This window comes from Salvelinus alpinus, chromosome 30 (genome assembly GCF_045679555.1).
Source record: "Salvelinus alpinus chromosome 30, SLU_Salpinus.1, whole genome shotgun sequence".
NCBI lineage: Eukaryota > Metazoa > Chordata > Actinopteri > Salmoniformes > Salmonidae > Salvelinus > Salvelinus alpinus.
This window is the reverse complement of record NC_092115.1, coordinates 38,497,163-38,518,727: the sequence shown is the minus strand read 5'-3', so window position 1 is coordinate 38,518,727 and position 21,565 is coordinate 38,497,163. Positions and strand designations below refer to the sequence as shown.

The 21,565-nt window shown below is 45.4% G+C and overlaps 1 protein-coding gene across 2 annotated transcripts in view; it reads right to left on the bottom strand.

Annotated features, from left to right (window-relative positions):
* Positions 1-2,202: 2,202 nt before the first annotated feature.
* Positions 2,203-21,565, bottom strand: part of epha4b (eph receptor A4b) — a 137,273-nt gene continuing 117,910 nt past the window's right edge. The window contains exons 15-19 of one of the 2 annotated variants that reach the window (XM_071377115.1): positions 21,060-21,269; positions 10,489-10,638; positions 10,053-10,246; positions 5,448-5,588; positions 2,203-5,242 (exon numbers count right to left, since the gene is read on the bottom strand). In XM_071377115.1, coding sequence (XP_071233216.1) covers positions 5,143-5,242; positions 5,448-5,588; positions 10,053-10,246; positions 10,489-10,638; positions 21,060-21,269 — 795 coding nt within the window. In that variant the 3' untranslated portion in view covers positions 2,203-5,142. The remainder of the gene's footprint in view (positions 5,243-5,447; positions 5,589-10,052; positions 10,247-10,488; positions 10,639-21,059; positions 21,270-21,565) is intronic. The other variant, XM_071377116.1, reaches the window with a different exon arrangement.

Below are 21,565 nucleotides of genomic sequence, written 5' to 3'. Positions count from 1 at the left end.
GGCCACTTTACCATAAAGGCCTAATTAGAGAAGTGCTGCAGAGATGGTTGTCCTGCTGGAAGGAACTCTGGAGATCATCGCATTCTTGGTCACCTCCCTGACCAAGGCCCTTCTCACCCGATTGCTCAGTTTGGCTGGGCGGCCAGCTCTAGGAAGAGTCTTGGTTGTTCCAAACTTCTTCCATTTAAGAATGATGGAGGCAACTGTTTTCTTGGGGACCTTCAATGCTGCAGAAACATTTTGTAGCCTTCCTCAGATCTGTGCCTCGACACAATCCTGTCCCAGAGCTTTACGGACAATTCCTTCAGCCTCATGGCTTGGTTTTTGCACTGACATGCACTGTCAACTGTGGGACCTTATATAGACAGGTGTGTGCCTTTCCAAATTATGTCCAATCAATTGAATGTACCACAGGTGGAGTCCAATCAAGTTGTAGAAACATGTCAAGGATGATAAATGGAAACAGGATGGGCCTGAGCTCAATTTCGAGTCTCATATCAAAGGGTCTGAATACTTATGCAAATAAGGTATTTCTGTTTTTAATTTGTAATACATTTTCTAAACAGTCAACAATACTGTTTTCGCTTTGTCATTATGCGGTATTGTGTGTAGATTGATGAGGAAAAAATGTAATTTAATCCATTTTAGAATAAGGCTGTAACGTAAGATAATGTGAAAAAGTCAAGGGGTCTGAATCCTTTCCAAATGCACTGCACATGGTCCAGCACGTTGTTTCCTCTTGTGAGACATGTTAGTGATATTTTGGAAGAATATGTTTTATACGTGCTTGGTTAAAATCACCAGTGACAATAAAGACTGTTTCCGGGTGAGAGGATTCTTGCTGGCTAATGTTCTTGTACATTTCGCTGAGCGCCGCCTTGATAACACCCGTGAATTGCCTTGGCATATAGTGGGGTTGGCATTTTAGCATCAGAAACTCCTGGTCGGGTTAACAGGAGCTCGAGATGTTTTCAACTTCGGTACACCAGGTATTGTTGATGAGGAAGCATACACCTCCGCACTACTCGTACCAGAAGCCGCCGTTCCATTCTTACGGAAAATGGAAAATCCGTCTGGTTGAACGGCAGAGTCGGGTGTATTGTCTTTAAGCCATGTCACTGTAAGAACAAAGACACAGTATTCCCTGATGTCCCTCTGCGATTGAAGCCTTGCTGAGTTCAGAAAGTTTATTTTCCAGTGATTGGATATTAGCCATCAGGATACTATGTGGAGGAGGCCGTATAGCCCTTCTTTTCAGCCTAGCTTGGAGGGAAAAGTCTAAATGGAATGCTTGGGACGTCCCAACTCTGACGTCACCCCATTGAAGTTGAAATTTTAAATGGTTAAGGGTTAAGGTTAGGGTTATGTAAAGGTTATGGATAAGGTTAGGGTTAGGGTTAGGTTAAGGGTATGGGTTAGGGTTTAGGGTAGGGACGTCCCAAAATCCTGGATAACACTAACCTAGCTTGGAGTTCCCTTTCCTTCCTCGCCGGTGTTGCCTTCGGTCATCTTGGTCAGCAGCAACAGGTAAGCCCACTGTGCGGGGAACAAAGGAGCGAATCTAGTACTCCAGATCTGGGAGGCCAAGAGATAAGTGTGTAGCTTCTGATTCATGATCCAGAAGTGTGTCTGTCGTAGGAAATTATTGCATGAACATTCTGAGCAAACAAAGTAATAATTAACGTAAAAATAGCCATAAAAAAAGCTAGGCGAGCAGGAACTGGCAAGACGCGCGCCCTCCTTAGTGCCGCCATGTTATCTAGTGTTTTCAGAACAGGCATGGTGCATGTAGGAATCCTTAACAGGCAGCGACTGACTTTGTACTATCTAATAAAACCTAAACCTAAATGACACAAAGCCTGATTAAGCTTCAGCTTTACGTTTCTTCACACGCATAGTGCCATAGTGCCACGCATAGTCTTCCATTATACCACCGACCCCTGGGAAATACTACAAGCTCAGGCATAGCCATTATTATACATTTGAGAGTGTGACCGTGTGTGTACGTCTCTGATGTGTGTGTGTGTGTGTGTGTGTGTGTGTGTGTGTGTGTGTGTGTGTGTGTGTGTGTGTGTGTGTGTGTGTGTGTGTGTGTGTGTGTGTGTGTGTGTGTGTGTGTGTGTGTGTGTGTGTGTGTGTGTGTGTGTGTGTGTGCGTGTGTGTGTGTGAGTAAAAGAAAAGTAAGACACCAAGAGCTTCAGGTGAGAAATAAAAAATATTAGCATATTTATTACAGCAACATGAAGGACTTTAGAATGAGTACACCTTTTGAACAAGCGCATAGAAATCTGCCATGATAAATATAATGGGCCAAGGGCAGGAAGGAAGAAAGACCAGGGAGAGCGAGAGAACAATCTCACAAGGAATCAGTCTGGGAACATGTAAATAACCAGCCTGGCTGAGGGTAGAAGTCTTCACCAACAATTATTAAGGATCAGCTTACTATTTCCATATCCTTACTTTAACTGTTAGGCGGGGAACACAAAACTGACCTTTGAACAGTGCCAAGGGGAAACTTTATCCATCCACGTGAAAGAACTCAGAGCCTGGCTAAGGTTCAAGGGTCGTGAGATAGGGGTCAAAGGTTATGACGTCCGGTTGGGGAGTGATGGATTAGCTCACCAAACGAGGACAATTTCAAAGTGTAAAATGATGAGTACTGACAGACAGCTGTCTTGCAGTATTTTGCTGTTTTGAGTCTGAACGAACAGACGCAATATGCTGCTGTCCTTTGTTGAATATTTGAATCTAATTGATGACACCGCAAAAGGCTTCTGGCAACTCCATCCATTCACTATAACGAATACATAATTTGTTGGTAACGCATCATTAATAGACACCTTCAGAGACACATTGGAAAGACAAAGGTTCATTTAGCTGTTGAGATTTGCTCATCTCCATATTATGTGTGGGAGGCATTGGAACACTTCACATAGCTTTGGGATACGAAGGGAATAATTATAACTTCTCTCTGCTATACATTGACCCCCTAGTTTAGACATGTACACCAACAGGTCAAATTCCTAAAACAAAACAAACATGAAAAGTTGACTTTCTAATGTGTTTTTCAATACAGCTTCCAATAAACTGGTGGTTGATTTACAGCAGCAGTATAGTTTTATGTATAATATTTTTTTGAGAACCAAAACAGAGGTGATAACAGCCTGGGGGTTTTCAGTTTAAAAAAGAAGATATTTTCTGTGACGCCACCTCGGGGAAACAGATAAATACTATATACAGATGTAGTCATAACTCCGCCTCTATGGGGATCAGGGGAGGAGCAGAAAGGTAGCACAGTAAATAAGGCATCTAAAAGTCGAGCGTCCCCAGGTCGACGGCCGAGTGAAAACTGCACTCCCGGGTCACCTGTCAATCAAAGACTGAAACTTAATACCCATGCTACGTAACGTACATTCCATAGGCCAGGTCAACGAATCGCACGCTGCCTCTCTCCTATGACCCGCCTCCGCAAGAAAAAATGCCAGATTTCTCTCCTCCTTCAGAATAAAAGTACACCGTTACCATCGTTTTCACCGTAATCATCATCATCATCATCACCGTCATTGTTACAAACATTCTAGAGTTTCAAATCAACTCTGTACATATTTTACAGTATGGTACAATGGTATATATGTTGGTGCGTTTGCTGTCTAGTCAGGTAGCAGAATAACACTGTTATCATAAACATAACCAGATACATACAGGGGTGCAGTGGACATTGACGACCACATTCAATCAAAGCGGCTCGCTGGATTTCCTAGATAAGTGCAAAACTCCACCCTCCCCTCCCCAAAGTGAGAGGGAATGTTGGTTTTGATATGCCGTTGAATTTCCTTCGTTTCACATTGAAAACTTTGTTTTGTTGAACACGGGACATTGATGTTTTTTCACTTATCCAGGAAATTAGGTTAGCAGGTTTGCTTGAATAGGACATTGACTCTTGTAGATTTGGACGCCGTTGGCATTACTGAACGGAGGTGGTTAGGACAAACCGTGAATGAACCCATATTAATCAGAGGTGAAATGAGGCAAAAAACATCACTCAGCACAGTCTACTCAAGTCAAGTCTACCTCACAATCAAGTCTGACTTTGCTCAACATTTCAGAGCAATACTAACTGTACATGGCACAACGTCTGAGAAACAGATACACATTCCAAACAGTGTCAACGTCACACATACAAGGTTATCTACTTCTTCTTCTGTCACCAACCGTTACAGCTTCTCCAACTGAGGAGGCCAACACTTGGAAGAAAATGTGCTAACACTGTATTGCCCTGCAGGTCTCTTACTGACGGCATCCTATACGTTGCTGCTGTAGGCTGTACTAAATGAACTTACTCAAGTGAACTGTGTGCGTCTGGAAGCAGTGGCTATGGAAGCCCTATCTGTTCCTGGCCAAACGGAATGGAAGTCTTCTGAGACCACGAACAGACATCTCCATCTCATTTTCACATCTCTCTATTTCTCCTATCTCCCTCACACATCCATGATACGTCTAATAGCGTCCTGGGGGAGGCGCTTATTGGAAGGGGAGGGGCCTGGCAACACATGCACCAGGAAGGAACATCCCACCTGCGTTGCCTGACCCCTGATACAAACTTTACGTTCAGTTCTAGACTGGCGTACTGACACACAGCTCTTGTAAACATTTATCTATACATATACAATATCTCCTGGAACCATAAACTGTGTATAAAATAAAAAACAGCTTATTGTAAAACGATAAACCAAAACAACCATAAAAACAACTGTACACTAAACTCCACAGACAGTGATGATAATTACAATCGAATTCATTTTTTATTTTTACCATTTTTGTTGTTCTTATTGATACGGTCAGAGACGTCTTGGATGTAGCCTGGTTTCTGAGGTTGCTGGGTTGCTAAGCCTCTAAGTGCGTGGACAGAAGCTGGAAGTGCCTACGCTATCAAAACATCCAGGACGGGTGGAATGGTGAAGCTGCGAAGAGGAAGTAAAGGAGCCGAGCGTCCATTACGGCTCCATCTAAGTGTCTTTGTATGGGGAAACCCAACCCAAGATGTCTATATTGGCTTAATCTCAGCGTGTCTCAGTGGTTAAACTCAAAGCAGAGCGTCCATTTTGGCCCTCTCTCTCTCAGTGTGTCTCTATGGGGAAACTGTTATACTTGGACGTGGGTCCCCTGGGTTTGCAGGCTCTGGACACTGGAGAGGATCTTCTTCTGGTGACCCGCCAAAATCACATCCATCTTAACGAGCTCACTACGGAAGAGGACAGAGCAAAAAGGGACTTAGAAAAATGCCAAACAGCAGCAACAACAGACTCCCCCCTTTTCCCCAGCTCTGCTTCCTCCTACTCCCCTTTCCCCAACCCAGCTCAGCCCAGCCTCAGCTTAGCCCTGCTCAACCCCGCTTCAGCTCAGCCTAGCTCAGCCCTGCCCAGCTCAGCCCTGCCCATGTCTCTCACCTGATGGTGATGTAGAGGACAGAGTCCAGTGTGACGTATCCAGCGCTGGTGAAGTTCTCCTTGTACTGGTCCATCTTGATGGCCTCCAGCCACTCCTCCACCGTACTCACACTGAACTCCGGAGTGGTTGGGTCTTCCCTGCTGGGCAAACAGGACAGAATATACACATTCTTATCAGCATAGTTAAATATCCCAAACAGTCCAGATACTAGTTCTAATAGTTTATTCTGGATCTGACAGTGTGTGCCTGAAGACTGAGTTTTTGACCCATTGTAACGCTGGTTGAAAACTGTTCTCTGCCCCTCCCAAAAGATAGAATTTGTAGATAATTGGCCCTCTTTCTGGGACTCACCCACAAACAGGACCAAGCCTGGCCTGTTGAGGAGTGACGGACTCCATCCTAGCTGGAGGGGTGCTCTCATCTTATCTACGAACATAGACAGGGCTCTTACTCCCCTAGCTCCACAATGAAATAGGATGCAGGCCAGGCACCAGGCTGTTAGCCAGCCTGCCAGCTTAGAGGAGTCTGCCACTAGCACAGTCAGTGTAGTCAGCTCAGCTATCCCCATTGAGACCGTGTCTGTGCCTCGACCTAGGTTGGGCAAAACTAAACATGGCGGTGTTCGCCTTAGCAATCTCACTAAAATAAAGACCTCCTCCATTCCTGCCATTATTGAAAGAGATCGTGATACCTCACATCTCAAAATAGGGCTACTTAATGTTAATCTTGATGTGATTGGCCTGACTGAAACATGGCTTAAGCCTGATGAATTCACTGTGTTACATGAGGCCTCAACTCCTGGTTACACTAGTGACCATATCCCCCGTGCATCCCGCAAAGGCGGAAGTGTTGCTAACATTTACGATAGCAAATTACAACTTACAAAATAAACCCGACGTTTTCATCTTTTGAGCTTCTAGTCATGAAATCTATACAGCCTACCCAATCACTTTTTATAGCTACTGTTTACAGGCATACTGGGCCATATACAGCGTTCCTCACTGAGTTCCCTGAATTCCTATCGGACCTTGTAGTCATAGCAGATAATATTCTAATTTTGGTGACTTTAATATTCACATGGAAAAGTCCACAGACCCACTCCAAAAGGCTTTCGGAGCCATCATCGACTCAGTGGGTTTTGTCCAACATGTCTCTGGACCTACTCACAGTCATACTCTGGACCTAGTTTTGTCACATGGAATAAATGTTGTGGATCTTAATGTTTTTCCTCATAAACCTGGACTATCGGACCACCATTTTATTACGTTTGCAATCGCAGCAAATAATCTGCTCAGAACCCAACCAAGGAGCATCAAAAGTCGTGCTATAAATTCTCAGACAACCCAAAGATTCATTGATGCCCTTCCAGACTCCCTCTGCATACCCAAGGACGTCAGAGGACAAAAATCAGCTAACCACCTAATTGAGGAACTCAATTTAACCTTGCGCAATACCCTAGATGCAGTTGCACCCTTAAAAACGAAAAACATTTGTCATAAAAAACTAGCTCCCTGGTATACAGAAAATACCCGAGCTCTGAAGCAAGCTTCCAGAAAATTGGAACGGAAATGGCGCCACACCAAACTGGAAGTCTTCCGACTAGCTTGGAAAGACAGTACCGTGCAGCTGCTCGATCATCATATTTTTCCAACTTAATTGAGGAAAATAAGAACAATCCGAAATGTATTTTTGATACTGTCGCAAAGCTAATTAAAAAGCAGCATTCCCCAAGAGAGGATGGCTTTCACTTCAGCAGTAATAAATTCATGAACTTCTTTGAGGAAAAGATCATAATCATTAGAAAGCAAATTAAGGCCTCCTCTTTAAATCTGCGTATTCCTCTAAAGCTCAGTTGTCCTGAGTCTGCACAACTCTGCCAGGACCTAGCATCAAGAGAGACACTTAAGTGTTTTAGTACTATATCTCTTGACACAATGATGAAAATAATCATGGCCTCTAAACCTTCAAGCTGCATACTGGACCCTATTCCAACTAAACTACTGAAAGAGCTGCTTCCTGTGCTTGGCCCTCCTATGTTGAACATAATAAATGTCTCTCTATCCACCGGATGTGTACCAAACTCACTAAAAGTGGCAGTAATAAAGCCTCTCTTGAAAAGCCAAACCATGACCCAGAAAATATTTAAAAAATATCGGCCTATATCGAATCTTCCATTCCTCTCAAAAAAAAATGAAAAAGCTGTTGCGCAGTAACTCAGTGCTTTCCTGAAGACAAACAATGTATACGAAATGCTTCAGTCTGGTTTTAGACCCCATCACAGCACTGAGACTGCACTTGTGAAGGTGGTAAATGACCTTTTAATGGCGTCAGACTGAGGCTTTGCATCTGTCCTCGTGCTCCTAGACCTTAGTGCTGCTTTTGATACCATCGATCACCACATTCTTTTGGAGAGATTGGAAACCCAAATTGGTCTACACGGACAAGTTCTGGCCTGGTTTAGATCTTATCTGTAAATTTCGGTGTTCCTCAAGGTTCCGTTTTAGGACCACTATTGTTTTCACTATATATTTTACCTCTTGGGGAAGTCATTTGAAAACATAATGTTAACTTTCACTGCTATGCGGATGACACACAGCTGTACATTTCAATGAAACATGGTGAAGGACCAAAATTGCCCTCCCTAGAAGCCTATGTTTCAGACATAAGGAAGTGGATGGCTGCAAACGTTCTACTTTTAAACTCGGACAAAACAGATTTGCTTGTTCTAGGTCCCAAGAAACAAAGAGATCTTCTGTTGAATCTGACAATTAATCTTGATGGTTGTACAGTCGTCTCAGACAAAACTGTGAAGGACCTCTGCGTTACTCTGGACCCTGATCTCTCTTTTGACGAACATATCAAGACTGTTTCAAGGACAGCTTTTTTCCATCTACGTAACATTGCAAAAATCAGAAACTTTCTGTCCAAAAATGATGCAGAAAACTTATTCCATGCTTTTGTTACTTCTAGGTTAGACTACTGCAATGCTCTACTTTCCAGCTACCCGGATAAAGCACTAAATAAACTTCAGTTAGTGCTAAATACGGCTGCTAGAATCCTGACTAGAACCAATTTTTTAAATCGTATTAGTCCAGTGCTAGCCTCCCGACACTGGCTTCCTGTTAAGGCACGGGCTGATTTCAAGGTTTTACTGCTAACCTACAAAGCATTACATGGGCTTGCTCCTACCCATCTTTCTGATTTGGTCCTGCCGTACATACCTACACGTACGCTACGGTCACAAGACGCAGGCCTCCTAATTGTCCCTAGAATTTATAAGCAAACAGCTGGAGGCAGAGCTTTCTCCTATAGAGCTCCATTTTTATGGAATGGTCTGCCTACCCATGTGAGAGACGCAGACTCGGTCTCAACCTTTAAGTCTTTACTGAACACTAATCTCTTCAGTAGGTCATATGATTGAGTGTAGTCTGGCCCAGGAGTGTGAAGGTGAACGGAAAGGCTCTGGAGCAACGAACCGCCCTTGCTGTCTCTGCCTGGCTGGTTTCCCTCTCTCTACTGGGATTCTCTGCCTCTAACCCTATTACAGGGGCTGAGTCACTGGCTTACTGGTGCTCTTCCATGCCATCCCTAGGAGGGGTGCGTCACTTGAGTGGGTTGAGTCGCTGACGTGGTCTTCCTGTCTGGGTTGGTGCCCCGCCTTGGGTTGTGCCGTGGCGGAGATCTTTGTGGGCTATACTCGGCCTTGTCTCAGGATGGTAAGTTGGTGGTTGAAGATATCCCTCTAGTGGTGTGGGGGCTGTGGTTTGGCAAAGTGGGTGGGGTTATCTCCTGCCTGTTTGGCCCTGTCCGGGGGTATCATCGGATGGGGCCACAGTGTCTCCTGACCCCTCCTGTCTCAGCCTCCAGTATTTATGCTGCAGTAGTTTATGTGTCGGGGGGCTAGGGTCAGTCTGTTATATCTGGAGTATTTCTCCAGTCTTATCCGGTGTCCTGTGTGAATTTAAGTATGCTCTCTCTAATTCTCTCTTTCTCTCTTTCTTTCTTTCTCTCTCTCTCTCGGAGGACCTGCGCCCTAGGACCATGCCTCAGGACTACCTGGCATGATGACTCCTTGCTGTCCCCAGTCCACCTGGCCGTGCTGCTGCTCCAGTTTCAACTGTTCTGCCTGCGGCTAAGGAAACCTGACCTGTTCACCGGACGTGCTACCTGTCCCAGACCTGTTGTTTTCAACTCTCTAGAGACAGCAGGAGCGGTAGAGCTACTCTCAATGATTGGCTATGAAAAGCCAACTGACATTTACTCCTGAGGTGCTGATTTGTTGCACCCTCGACAACTACTGTGATTATTATTATTTGACCATGCTGGTCATTTATGAACATTTGAACATCTTGGCCATGTTCTGTTATAATCTCCACCCGGCACAGCCAGAAGAGGACTGGCCACCCCTCATAGCCTGGTTCCTCTCTAGGTTTCTTCCTAGGTTTTGGCCTTTCTAGGGAGTTTTTCCTAGCCACCATGCTTCTACACCTGCATTACTTGCTGTTTGGGGTTTTAGGCTGGGTTTCTGTACAGCACTTTGATATATCAGCTGATGTAAGAAGGGCTTTATAAATACATTTGATTTGATTTGATTTGTAACTCACCATACTGAGCTGTTGGCCAGCTCTCGGAGTCTGGCTGGGTTTCTGATCAGCTTGTCCAGGGTGGTGACGATCTGGCCAAACTTGGGCCGTTCGCTGCGGCCCTTCTCCCAGCAGTCCAACATCAGCTGGTGGAGGACAACAGGACAGTCCATAGGGGCCGGGAGACGGTATCCCTCATCTATCGCTTTTATCACCTGGAAATACGGGGAGGGAGAGAGAAAGAGACATAGAGAGAGAGAGAAATAGGGGCGGATTAGATAGACCCTAGTCAATCACAAAAATTGTCATCATAATAATTCTAATCCACCGAGGATGGGAGAGAAAGCCAACTGAGTCCGCCTAGCTTCCGCACAAAACCAGCCATCAATAGCAAATCATTGATGAATATATACCATATCAGCTATACACTGTGCTTTATTATAATGAAACGACTCACATCCTGGTTGGACATCTCCCAGTAGGGTCTCTCTCCGTATGAGACCACCTCCCACATGACGATGCCGTAGCTCCACACGTCACTGGCTGACGTGAACTTCCTGTAGGCAATGGCCTCTGGAGACGTCCATCGGATGGGGATCTTCCCTCCCTGGAAGGGTTAATAACAGGTTTGTAAATGGTTGACAATAAATGTAGAAAGGGTTAATAAAACATTACTTGAAAGGTTAATACAGGATTTACAAACGACTACGATTCATGACTATCTGCTTTGGCAATATGTACCAATTCAACTCATTGAATTCTATTGAAAGAGAGAGAGGAACAATCCCTGTTGTGGGTGCGTAGGTAGGAAAGCTCAAAGAACTGCACTGAAACACAGAATAGAGTAGTCATAGGGATGTGCCTCATTATATTCATTGATTAAAACACAAACCCAAAGCATTTCTTTCTATTCGCACAATAACAGGGAACACAGTAGAGCTTTGACTTCACTCCTCCATCTGTCCTCTTTCACTCGTCTTTCACAAGCCTTTTCCCCTTTGTTGTTCAGGAGGAAAATAAGGATCAAAGGAGTGTATATGGAGTAGGCATAGCAGAAAACAGGCTTTTAAAAGGCATTGGGACTGACTGTGTATAAGGAGGACAGAGGAGACGGCATTAATGATGCCTGGTTGGCTCCCTATACAGATCACACCAGTCTTAACATGCTGCTACTGCTGCACTCCTAGTCCCAGCTATCTGGTCAAAGTCAAATGAAAGAGACAAAGTAAGCAGTCACACCCCTCCCCCATCTCCCCCACTAACCCCCCCCCCTCTCTGTTCATCTCACTCCACTCTTTCTCTCTGTCTCTCTTTCTCTATCTTCCCCCTCTCTCTCTCTCTCTCTGCATCTTTCCTTCTCCCCTACCCCCTCCCTCTCCCTCCTTCCCTCTATGGCCTGTAGATGTATGTGTGTGAGTCTCCTGACACTGCTGACTGTGTGTGTAGATGTACAGTATCTACTAGTGAGCGACTGACACGTTATAGATCTCTAAACATCCCTTTTTTATCCAAGATTGTAGACTATGTTTTTTTCAAGCAATTTGTGGCTTATTTGAGTATAAACAACTTATTTGAAAAATTCCAGTCGGGCTTCCACTCATTTTACAGCATGAAAACTGCTTTATTTAAAGTCAGTAATGACCTTCTGTTGGCTGCCGATGCCGGTGAATGCTCCATTTGAGTTATTTTAGAACTCAGTGCAGCATTTGATACTATTGATCAGAACATCCTTGCTGACGGGCTGGAAAGATGAGTGGGAATCTCCGGCGTTGCCCTCGACTGGTTCAGGTCATATCTATGTAGCATACGTTTCTCAATGAATATGCATGGGGTGGTTCAGCATCATCCCCAGCATCAATTCACTATGGTGTCCCTCAGGGGTCAATTCTGGGCCCCATCCTTTTTCCCCTCTACATGCTTCCCTTTGGCGACGTCATCCGCAATCATAACATTCAGTTTCACTGCTATGCGGATGACACGCAGCTTTTTTACCAATCTGACCGAGTGACCAAGCAAGCGTAGCTACCTTTCACAAGTGTCTTGCTGACATCAAATGTTGGATGTCTGACAAATTTCTCCAGCTCAATGATATGAAATCAGAGGTGGTTTTATTTGGCACCTACCTTGCTAGAACCCAGATTGTAAATAACCTTGGATATTTGTCCACCAATGTAAAGCCTACGGCCAGAAACCTTGGCATCTTCATTGACCCTGACCTAAACCTCTAGCTGCATGGAAAGAAGGTTGTCCAGCCCTGCTATTATCATCTAAGAAATATAGCTAGTCTTGTAAGGTTCTGCTTTTCTTTTCCTAGTCAACCTTGTGTTCTTTTTCTTTGTGTTCTTGAACGTAGCCCTGTTTCTTTGTGTTCTGGAACGTAGCCCCGTCTTTCATTTTTGTTCATTGATTTCACCTGTGTTGGTTTCTCACCTGGTCTCATCAGCTCCCTATTTAGTTCAGTTCTTTCTGTTTGTATGGTTGTGAGGTATTGTTTGTTTTTGACTGCCTACGTGTGTTTGACCATTGTTTATCTCCCTGAGGATTCACTACAGAATACCTCACCTAAAAATGGAATTGATTCAGTGGAGCTACAGCGGCACCTAACCCAGCAAGAGGAGCTTATGGAGGAAATTTGCCATCTTCTCCGCCAGTCTATCCCTGCTCCTCCAATGCCAGGTATCGTAACCCATAGCCCTCCTGCATACATATCAATGCCTGGAAAATATGACGGTTCACCTGGGAAATGTCAGGGATTTCTGATGCAATGCAGCAAATACATTGAGCACAACCCCACTAACTTCGCCACCGACAACAGCAGGGTGGATTTTGTTGTGTCTCTACTCACAGGCAAAGCCCTGGATTGGGCCACCGCCATATGGACTGCCAACAGCACAGAACTCGGATCCGAGACCCATTTCCACACCCTCTTCAAAGAGGTATTCGATCACTCTCCCTCCAGTCGTCCTATAGGAGACCTCTTCATAGAACTTCAACAAGGACGCAATTCAGCTGCCGAGTATGCCCTCGAGTTCCGCACCATGGCTGCAGGGAGTGGATGGAATGAGGCTGCTTTACTTACCGTCTCCGAAGAAGGCTCAACAGGGAACTTCAGGCGGAGCTGGCCTGTAGAGGTTACCTTCTGGATTTTAAGTCAATGCATTTATATGTCCATCTCCATCGAACACCTCATCACCGACCGCTGAAGAACTCTGCCACCCAGGAACCCGAAACATTCTCTTTATGTCATCCCGTCCGAGTCTTCCAGAACCCATGCAGTTGGGCCATGCTCCTCCCCCGTGCATCGAACGTTAAAAGCGGATCCAAAAAGGGCTCTGCCTATAGTGTGGAGCGAAAGATCTACTCAGCCATTGCCCTGTACGCCCCCCCCCCCTCCCTCCACACACAGAGAGATGAGAAGGGTCCCCCTAGGCGTGTCCTTACTTTTAAATATCTCCCAGAAGCAATTCTCTTCCCAGTATTGATAACCGCGACGGGGGTTACCAAGTACGTAGAAGGCTTGAAAGATTCGGGAGCAGCAGGTCATTTTATCGATCACAAGCTAGTACAAGAGCTTGACATTGATCTAACACCTGTCACCCCTCCCTTAAGGATTAACACCCTGGACGGGCAGCCAATGGGCACGGGCTTCATTACGCACCTGACACAGAGAGTCACCCTCCAGATTGGAGTCTTCCACACCGAAACCATTCAACTCATGGAACTCTCATCCCCCAAACAGCGACTCATCCTCGGACCCCCCTAGCTTTGTCGTCACGACCCTGCCATCTCGTGGCAACAAGTCACTCAAACGGTTTCATTTGTCGTTCTTCTTCCCTGGCTGCGTCGGAAAAACGGACAGTTGTCTCCGTCCATGTATTGATTATCGTTCCCTGAATGACGTCACGGTCAATAACCGTTTCCCTCTTCCTCTGATCCCAGCGACCCTTGAACAAGTGGGCCGCGCCAACATCTATACTAAAGTAGACTTGTGAAGTGCATATAACCTTGTCCGTATACGAAGGCAGCGCATGGAAGACGGCCTTTATCACCGCTCGAGGGCACTACGAATACCTGGTCATGCCTTACGAACGCCTCCGCCGTCTTCCAATCCTTTATGAATGAGGTTTTCCAGGATATGATCAACCGCTTTCTCATCGTCTACATTGATGACATCCTGATTTACTCCTACTCCCCGAAGGAACACATACAGCACGTGCAAAAGGTTCTTCAATGGCTCCTTGACCATAACCTTTTAGTGAAGACTGAAAAGAGTGCCTTCCATATAACCTCTGTAAGCTTCGTACTGACACCTGGAGGGGTCAGCATGGATGAGAACAAAGTCGCCACCGTAACTGGCCCAAACCCACCACCGTTAAGGAACTCCAACGTTTCATTGGGTTCTCCAATTTCTATTGCCGGTTCATTCGGAATTTCAGTTCACGGCCACTCCCCTCACTGCCCTTACCAGCCAAAAGACCCAAACCCTTCCATGGACTGATACCACCCTGACTGCGTTCAACAACTTGAAATGCCTCTTCACCTCAGCTCCTGTCCTTTGCCAACCTGATCCGACCCTTCCTTTCGCCATGGAGGTGGATGCCTCCGAAGTAGGAGCCATACTCTCTCAGCGTGTGGGAACCCCTCCCAAATCACATCCCTGTGCCTTCTTCTCCAGGACGTTATCCCCTGCTGAGAGGAATTACGATGTGGGGAACAGAGAACTCCTCGCCATCAAGCTGGCCCTTGAGTGGCGCCACTGGTTGGAGGGCGCACATCCCATTCTCGTCCTAACAGATCATCGTAATCTGAAATATATCAGAGGGGCCAAGAGGTTAAACTCCAGACAAGCCTGCTGGGCTCTCTTCACACACTTCCATTTTCATGTTACATACATCCCTGGAAGGAAAAATGTAAAAGCTGATGCTCTCTCCCACCAGTTTGACCTTCCGACCAGTAACTCAGACCCTACACCCATTCTTCCTTCCTCTTGCATTATGGGACCGGTACAGTGGGAGGTACACTTTGCCATACAAGAAGCCCTAACCTCAGACCCGGCTCCTCTTGAGACACCAGCTGGGAAGAGTTACGTACCAGCAGCTGTTAGACCCCAACTGATGCAATGCTGTCACACGTTCTTGGGGTCAGGACATCCGGGCATTACATGAACCACCGAACATCTAGCCCGGAAGTTCTGGTGGTCCTCACTGGCATCCGACGTAAGGGATTACGTACTCTCCTGTCCAGTCTGCACCCAAACCAAAATCCCTCATCATCCCCCCACCCCGGGAAGCTTCAACCTTTGCCAATCGCTCACAGACCCTGGTCCCACATAGCTGTTGACTTCATCACAGACCTTCCTGAATCGTCTGGTAACACCACCATCCTTATCATAGTAGACCGTTTTTCAAAAACGTGTTGTCTGGTTCCTCATCTACCTAACGCCATGGAATTGGCGGGGTGTATGTTCCAGCAGGTGTTCTGTCTGTATGGGATTCCGGAGGACATCGTCTCTGACCGCAGGCCCCAGTTTGTCTCCCGGGTGTGGCGAGCCTTCTATGACCAACTGGGGGTCACCCTCAGCCTCTCCTCCGGGTACCACCCCCAGACCAACGGGCAGACGGAACACCTGAACCAAGAAATAGGGAAGTACCACCGCCAACAATGTTCTGCCTCTCCACACGACTGGAGTTGGTATATGGCCTGGGCCGAATACACTCAGAACTCACTCATGCACTCATCCCTCCACCTTACTCCGTTTCAGTGTGTCCTTGGTTACCAACCCCCCATGTTTCCTTGGGAGGCGGAGCCTGGTACTGTCCCAGCTGTCGACGACTGGTTTCGGCGTAGTGAGCGGGTATGGGAGACCGCTCACCGACATCTGCAGGAAGCCTCTAATACCCAGAAACGCTTTGCCGACAGACACCTCCTACCTACGCCACTCTTTCGCCCCGGACAGCGTATGGCTCTCTACCAGAGACATCCAGCTCCGCCTCTCCTGCAAAAAGTTCTGTCCTCGCTTCATTGGTCCCTTCAAGATAACCCATCGCATCAACCGTCACGTACTGCCTCCAGTTACCCCGTCAGTATAAAATCTCCTCGTCCTTCCATGTCTCTTTTAAAACCAGTCAAATACAGTCCTCTTTATCCTCCAGTCTCTACACGCAGTGCGCCATACGGGCCATCCAAAGTTTCCAAACGCTTGAAAGGTCGCATCCCCTACCTAGTGGACTGGGAAGGTTATGGGCATGAAGACGGGTCCTGGGTCCCCGACCAAGACCTCCTCAAGCCAGAGATGATTTAGGCATTTCACCATAACCGTCCAGATCGTCCCACTCCCCGACCTCGGGGTCGAACCCCCCCCGAACAGACCCACTGGACATCAGCCTCGACGCAAAACGTCGGGTCAGTCCACCACCTCGCGAACCAGCCTGTCGGACCTCGCCCCCAAGGTAGGCGTCCACCTCTGCTCCCCCGCCCCCTCCACCCTCTGGTGCCGTTGGGTCATCAGGAGCCTCCCTGGCGGGTACTGTAAGGTTCTGCTTTTTTCTTAGTCAACCTTGTTATTTTTCTTTGTTCTTGAACGTAGCCCTGTTTCTTTTGTATTCTGGAACGTAGCCCCGTCTTTCATTTTTGTTAATTGATTTCACCTGTGTTCGTTTCTCACCTGGTCTCATCAGCTCCCTGTTCAGTTCTTTCTGTTTGTATGGTTGTGAGGTATTGTTTGTTTTTTGACTGCCTACCTGTGTTTGACCATTGCCATTATTGTTACTCTTTGTACTATACACGTCTCAGTCAGAAATCACTCCATTGTCTACAGTTAAATGCTACAGCTCGGCTTTTAACAGGCACCAGAAAATATAACCATATTACACCTACAGGGCCTTCAGAAAGTATTCACAGTCCTTCACTTTTCCACATTTTCTTGTGTTACATCCTGATTTTTACAACTGATTAAATTTAGATTTTGTGTCACTGATCTACACATAATACCGCATAATGTCAAAGTGGAATTTTTATTTGTAGAACATTTTAGAAATTAATAAAAAAGGTCAAGCTGAATTGTCAATAAGTATTCAACCCCTTTGTTATGCCATGCCTTACTTAAGTTCAGGAGTAAAACTGTGCTTAACAAATCGCATGATAAATTGCATGGACTCCTTCCATATTCAATAATAGTGGTTAACATGATTTTTGAATGACTACCCCATCTCTGTACCCCCACACATACAAGTATCTGTAAGGTCTCTCAATCGAGTAGCGAATTTCAAGTACAGTTTCAACCACAAAGACCAGGGAAGTTTTTCAATGCCTCGCAAAGAACGGTACCTATAAAAAAAATGTACGCAGACATTGAATATCCCTTTGAGCATGGTGAAGTTATTAATTACACTGTGGATGTTGTAGCAATATACCCAGTCACTACAAACATACAGGCATCCTTCCCAGTTGCACGCGAGGAAGGAAACCACTCAGGGATTTCACCATGAGGCGAATGGTGACTTTAAAACAGTTACAGAGTTTAATTGCTGAGATATGAGAACAGAGGATGGATCAACTACATTATAGTTACTCCACAAAAGAAGGAAGCCGGCACAGAATACAAATATTTGAAATCATGCATGCTGTTTGCAACAAGGCACTACAGTTATACTGCAAAAAATGAGGCAAAGCAATAAACTGTTTGTCCTGAAAAGTGTTATGTTTGGGGAAACTCGAATACAACACATTACCGAGTACCACTCTCCATATTTTCAAGCATAGTGGTTGCTGCATCATGTTATGGGTATGCTTGTAATCATTAAGGACTGGGGAGTTTTTTTTAGGATAAAAAGTAAACAGAATGGAGTTAAGCACAGGCAAAATCCTAGAGGAAAACTTGGTTCAATCTGCTTTCGACCAGACATTGGGAGATGAATTCACCTTTCAGCACAACAATAACCTAAAACACAAGGCCAAATCTACACTGGAGTTGCTTACCAAGAAGACAGTGAATGTGGTCAAGAATTATTTGGGACTTAAATCTACATGAAAGTCTTATGGCAAGACCTGAAAATGGTTGTCTAGCAATGATCAACAGCCAAGAAGACAGTGAAAGAAAGTGAATGTGTCCGAGTTACAGTTTAGACTTAAATCTTCTTGAAAATGTATGGCATGAAAATGATCAACAACCAATTTGACAAAGCTTGAACATTTTTTAAAATAATAAATGGGCAAATTATGCCCAATTCAGGTGTAGAAATCTTTTACGAGACTTACCCAGAATGACGCTGCCAAAGGTGCTTCAACAAGGTTTTTATTCAGGGGTGTGAATATTTATGTTAATTTGATATTTCTGTATTTCATGTTCAATACATTTGCTAACATTTATAAAAACATGTTTTTACTTTGTTACTACGGGCTATTGTGTGTAGATGAGTGAGATAATGATATACATTTAATCCATTTTGAATTCAGGCTGTAACACAACAAAATGGGGAATAAATCAAGGGGTATGAATACTTTCTGAAGGCACTGTAGCTAGATATATATGCTTATCCAGTCCTTCTAGATCTGTGTGATGTGCCAAGGAGGTAGGGGGTAAGGGGTCGATCTGGCATTGGGCATTAGTATAATCTTCCTCTTTTTATCTCTGGGGCATGATGGGGCGAGGAGTAGGGGAGTGAACAGTGAGCTAGAGAGGTGAGAAAAACAGAAGCTTTTTCTCTGATAAACCTGCAATTATCCCAATGGGAGGACAAGGGGCACTGTTAGACTAACAGAGATTGACAGGCTCTTTCACACAGGATTTCTCAATCTACCTCTCTCTCTTTCTCTCACAAAAGAGGAAGGGAATAAGGGGCAATAGGCAGGGAAGGAGTGAGGGGGGAAAATGGAAAGTAGAGAGAGTTGAAAAGGGGAAAGGCTGGTGAGTGAGGAGTAAGAGGGAGAGGGGGGGATGAGGGTTGAGGTGAAGAAGGGTATGAGAGAGGTGAGAGAAGAAATGCATTTTCCCAGACAAACCTGCAATTACCGCATACTGGGGCGACAGGGGCACTGACATGGACTGACAAGCTCTCTCCTTCTCGCAATCTCTCTCTTTCTCTCCATCTTCTCTCAGTCCCTCAACCTCACAAACATACAGTACGCTACAACATTGATAAAAATCCAATGCTTTCATTGATAATTGATAAAAATCCAATCCTTTCAGATCTACAAAGGCTGTGTTTACACAGGCAGCCCATTTCTGATATTTTTTTCCAGAAATATTTTTTTTGAAAAATCAGATCAGTGCTGAAAAAAAAAAATCTGAATTGGGCTGCCTGTGTAAATGCAGCCACTGTAGATCTGAAAATATTGGATTGGGGAAAATTCAGTACAGTACTATCAGTACAATTACCACATTGCTTATACCCAAAGCCATATATAGCTACACCTACCTTAGAGTATATAGTGCATTCAGAAAGTATTCAGATCCCTTGACTTTTTCCACATTTTGTTGTGTTACAGCCTTATTCTAAAATTGATGAAATAGTTTTTTACCCTCATCAATCTACACACAATAACCCATAATGAGAAAGCAAAAACCGTTTTGTAGAAATTTCAGCAAATTTATAGAAAGAAAACTGTGAAATATCACATTTACATAAGTATTCAGACCCTTTACTCAGTACTTTGTTGAAGCACCTTTGGCAGCGATTACAGCCCCAAGTCTTCTTGGGTATGACGCTACAAGCTTGGCACACCTGTATTTGGGGAGATTCTCCCATTCTTCTCTGCAGATCCTCTCAAGCTCTGTCAGGTTGGATGGGGAGCGTTGCTGCACAGCTATTTTCAGGTCTCTTTAGAGATGTTCGATCGGGTTCAAGTCCAGGCTCTGGCTGGGCCACTCAAGGACGTTCAGAAACTGGTCCCGAAGCCACTCCTGTGTTGTCAATGCTGTGTGCTTAGGGTCGTTGTCTTGTTGGAAGGTGAACCTTCACCCCAGTCTAAGGTCCTGAGTGCTCTGGAGCAGGTTTTCATCAAGGATCTATTTTTACTTTGCTCCGTTCATCTTTCCCTCGATCCTGACTAGTCTCCCAGTCCCTGCCGTTGCAGAACATCCCCATAGCATGATGCTGCCACCACCATGCTTCACCGTAGGGATGGTGCCAGGTTTCCTCCAGACGTGACGCTTGGCATTCAGGCCAAAGAGTTCAATCTTGGTTTCATCAGACCAGAGAATCTTCTCTCTCATGGTCTGAGAGTCCTTTAGGAACTTTTGGTAAACTCCAAGTGGGCTGTCATGTGTCTCTTACTGAGTAGTGGCTTCCGTCTGGCCACTCTACCATAAAGGCCTGATTGGTGGAGTGCTGCAGAGATGGTTGTCCTTCTTGAAGGTTCTCCCATCTCCACAGAGAAACTCTGGAGCTCTGTCAGAGTGACCATCGGGTTCTTGGGGACCTTAAATGCTGCAGAAATGTTTTGGTACCCTTTCTCAGATCTGTGCCTCGACACTATCCTGTCTCGGAGCTCTATGGACAATTCCTTCGACATCATGGCTTGATTTTTTCCCCTGGGACCTTATATACATAGGTGTGTGCCTTTCCAAATCATGTCCAATCAATTAAATGTACCACAGGTGGATTCCAATCAAGTTGTAGAAACATCTCAAGGATGACCAATGGAAAGTGGATGCACCTGAGCTCAATTTCGAGTCTCATAGCAAAAGGTCTGAATACTTATGTAAATAAGGTATTTCTCAAAACTTGTTTTCGCTTTGTAGTTATGGGATATTGTGTGTAGATTGATGAGGAAAATACATTTTAGAATAAGGCTGTAACGTAACAAAATGTGGAAAAAGGGAAGGGGTCTGAATACTTTCTGAATGCACTGTATGCCTATCCAGTCCTTTTATATCTTCATGAAGTGCCAAGGGGGTAAGGGTCTAACCAAATTCCAATCGCACCACCCCACCCTGTATCAGTCTAACTAGCACATTCCTTTACCTACATGTACGGTATAGTAACACATTCTCATTGACATTACATGTGTGGTATGTGTTTGTCTTACGCGTGTGGTGTATGCAGCCTCAGGGTCATCCTCCAGTACTCGGGACAGGCCGAAGTCAGACACCTTACACACCAGGTTGCTGTTGACCAGGATGTTGCGGGCAGCCAGGTCTCGGTGAACGTAGCTCATGTCAGACAGGTACTTCATGCCCGACGCGATGCCACGCAGCATGCCCACCAACTGGATCACTGTGAACTGACCGTCGTGTTTCTAACACAGAGAGAGAGAGAGGGCAAGCGAGAGAGAGAGAGAGAGAGAGAGAGGGCAAGCGAGAGAGAGAGAGAGAGAGAGAGAGAGAGAGAGAGAGAGAGAGAGAGAGAGAGAGAGAGAGAGAGAGAGAGAGAGAGAGAGAGAGAGAGAGAGAGAGAGAGAGAGAGAGAGAGAGAGAGAGAGAGAGAGAGAGAGAGAGAGAGAGAGAGAGAGAGAGAGAGAGAGAGAGAGAGAGAGAGAGAGAGAGAGAGAGAGAGAGAGAGAGAGAGAGGGAGACACTGTTGTATACAAGTTGT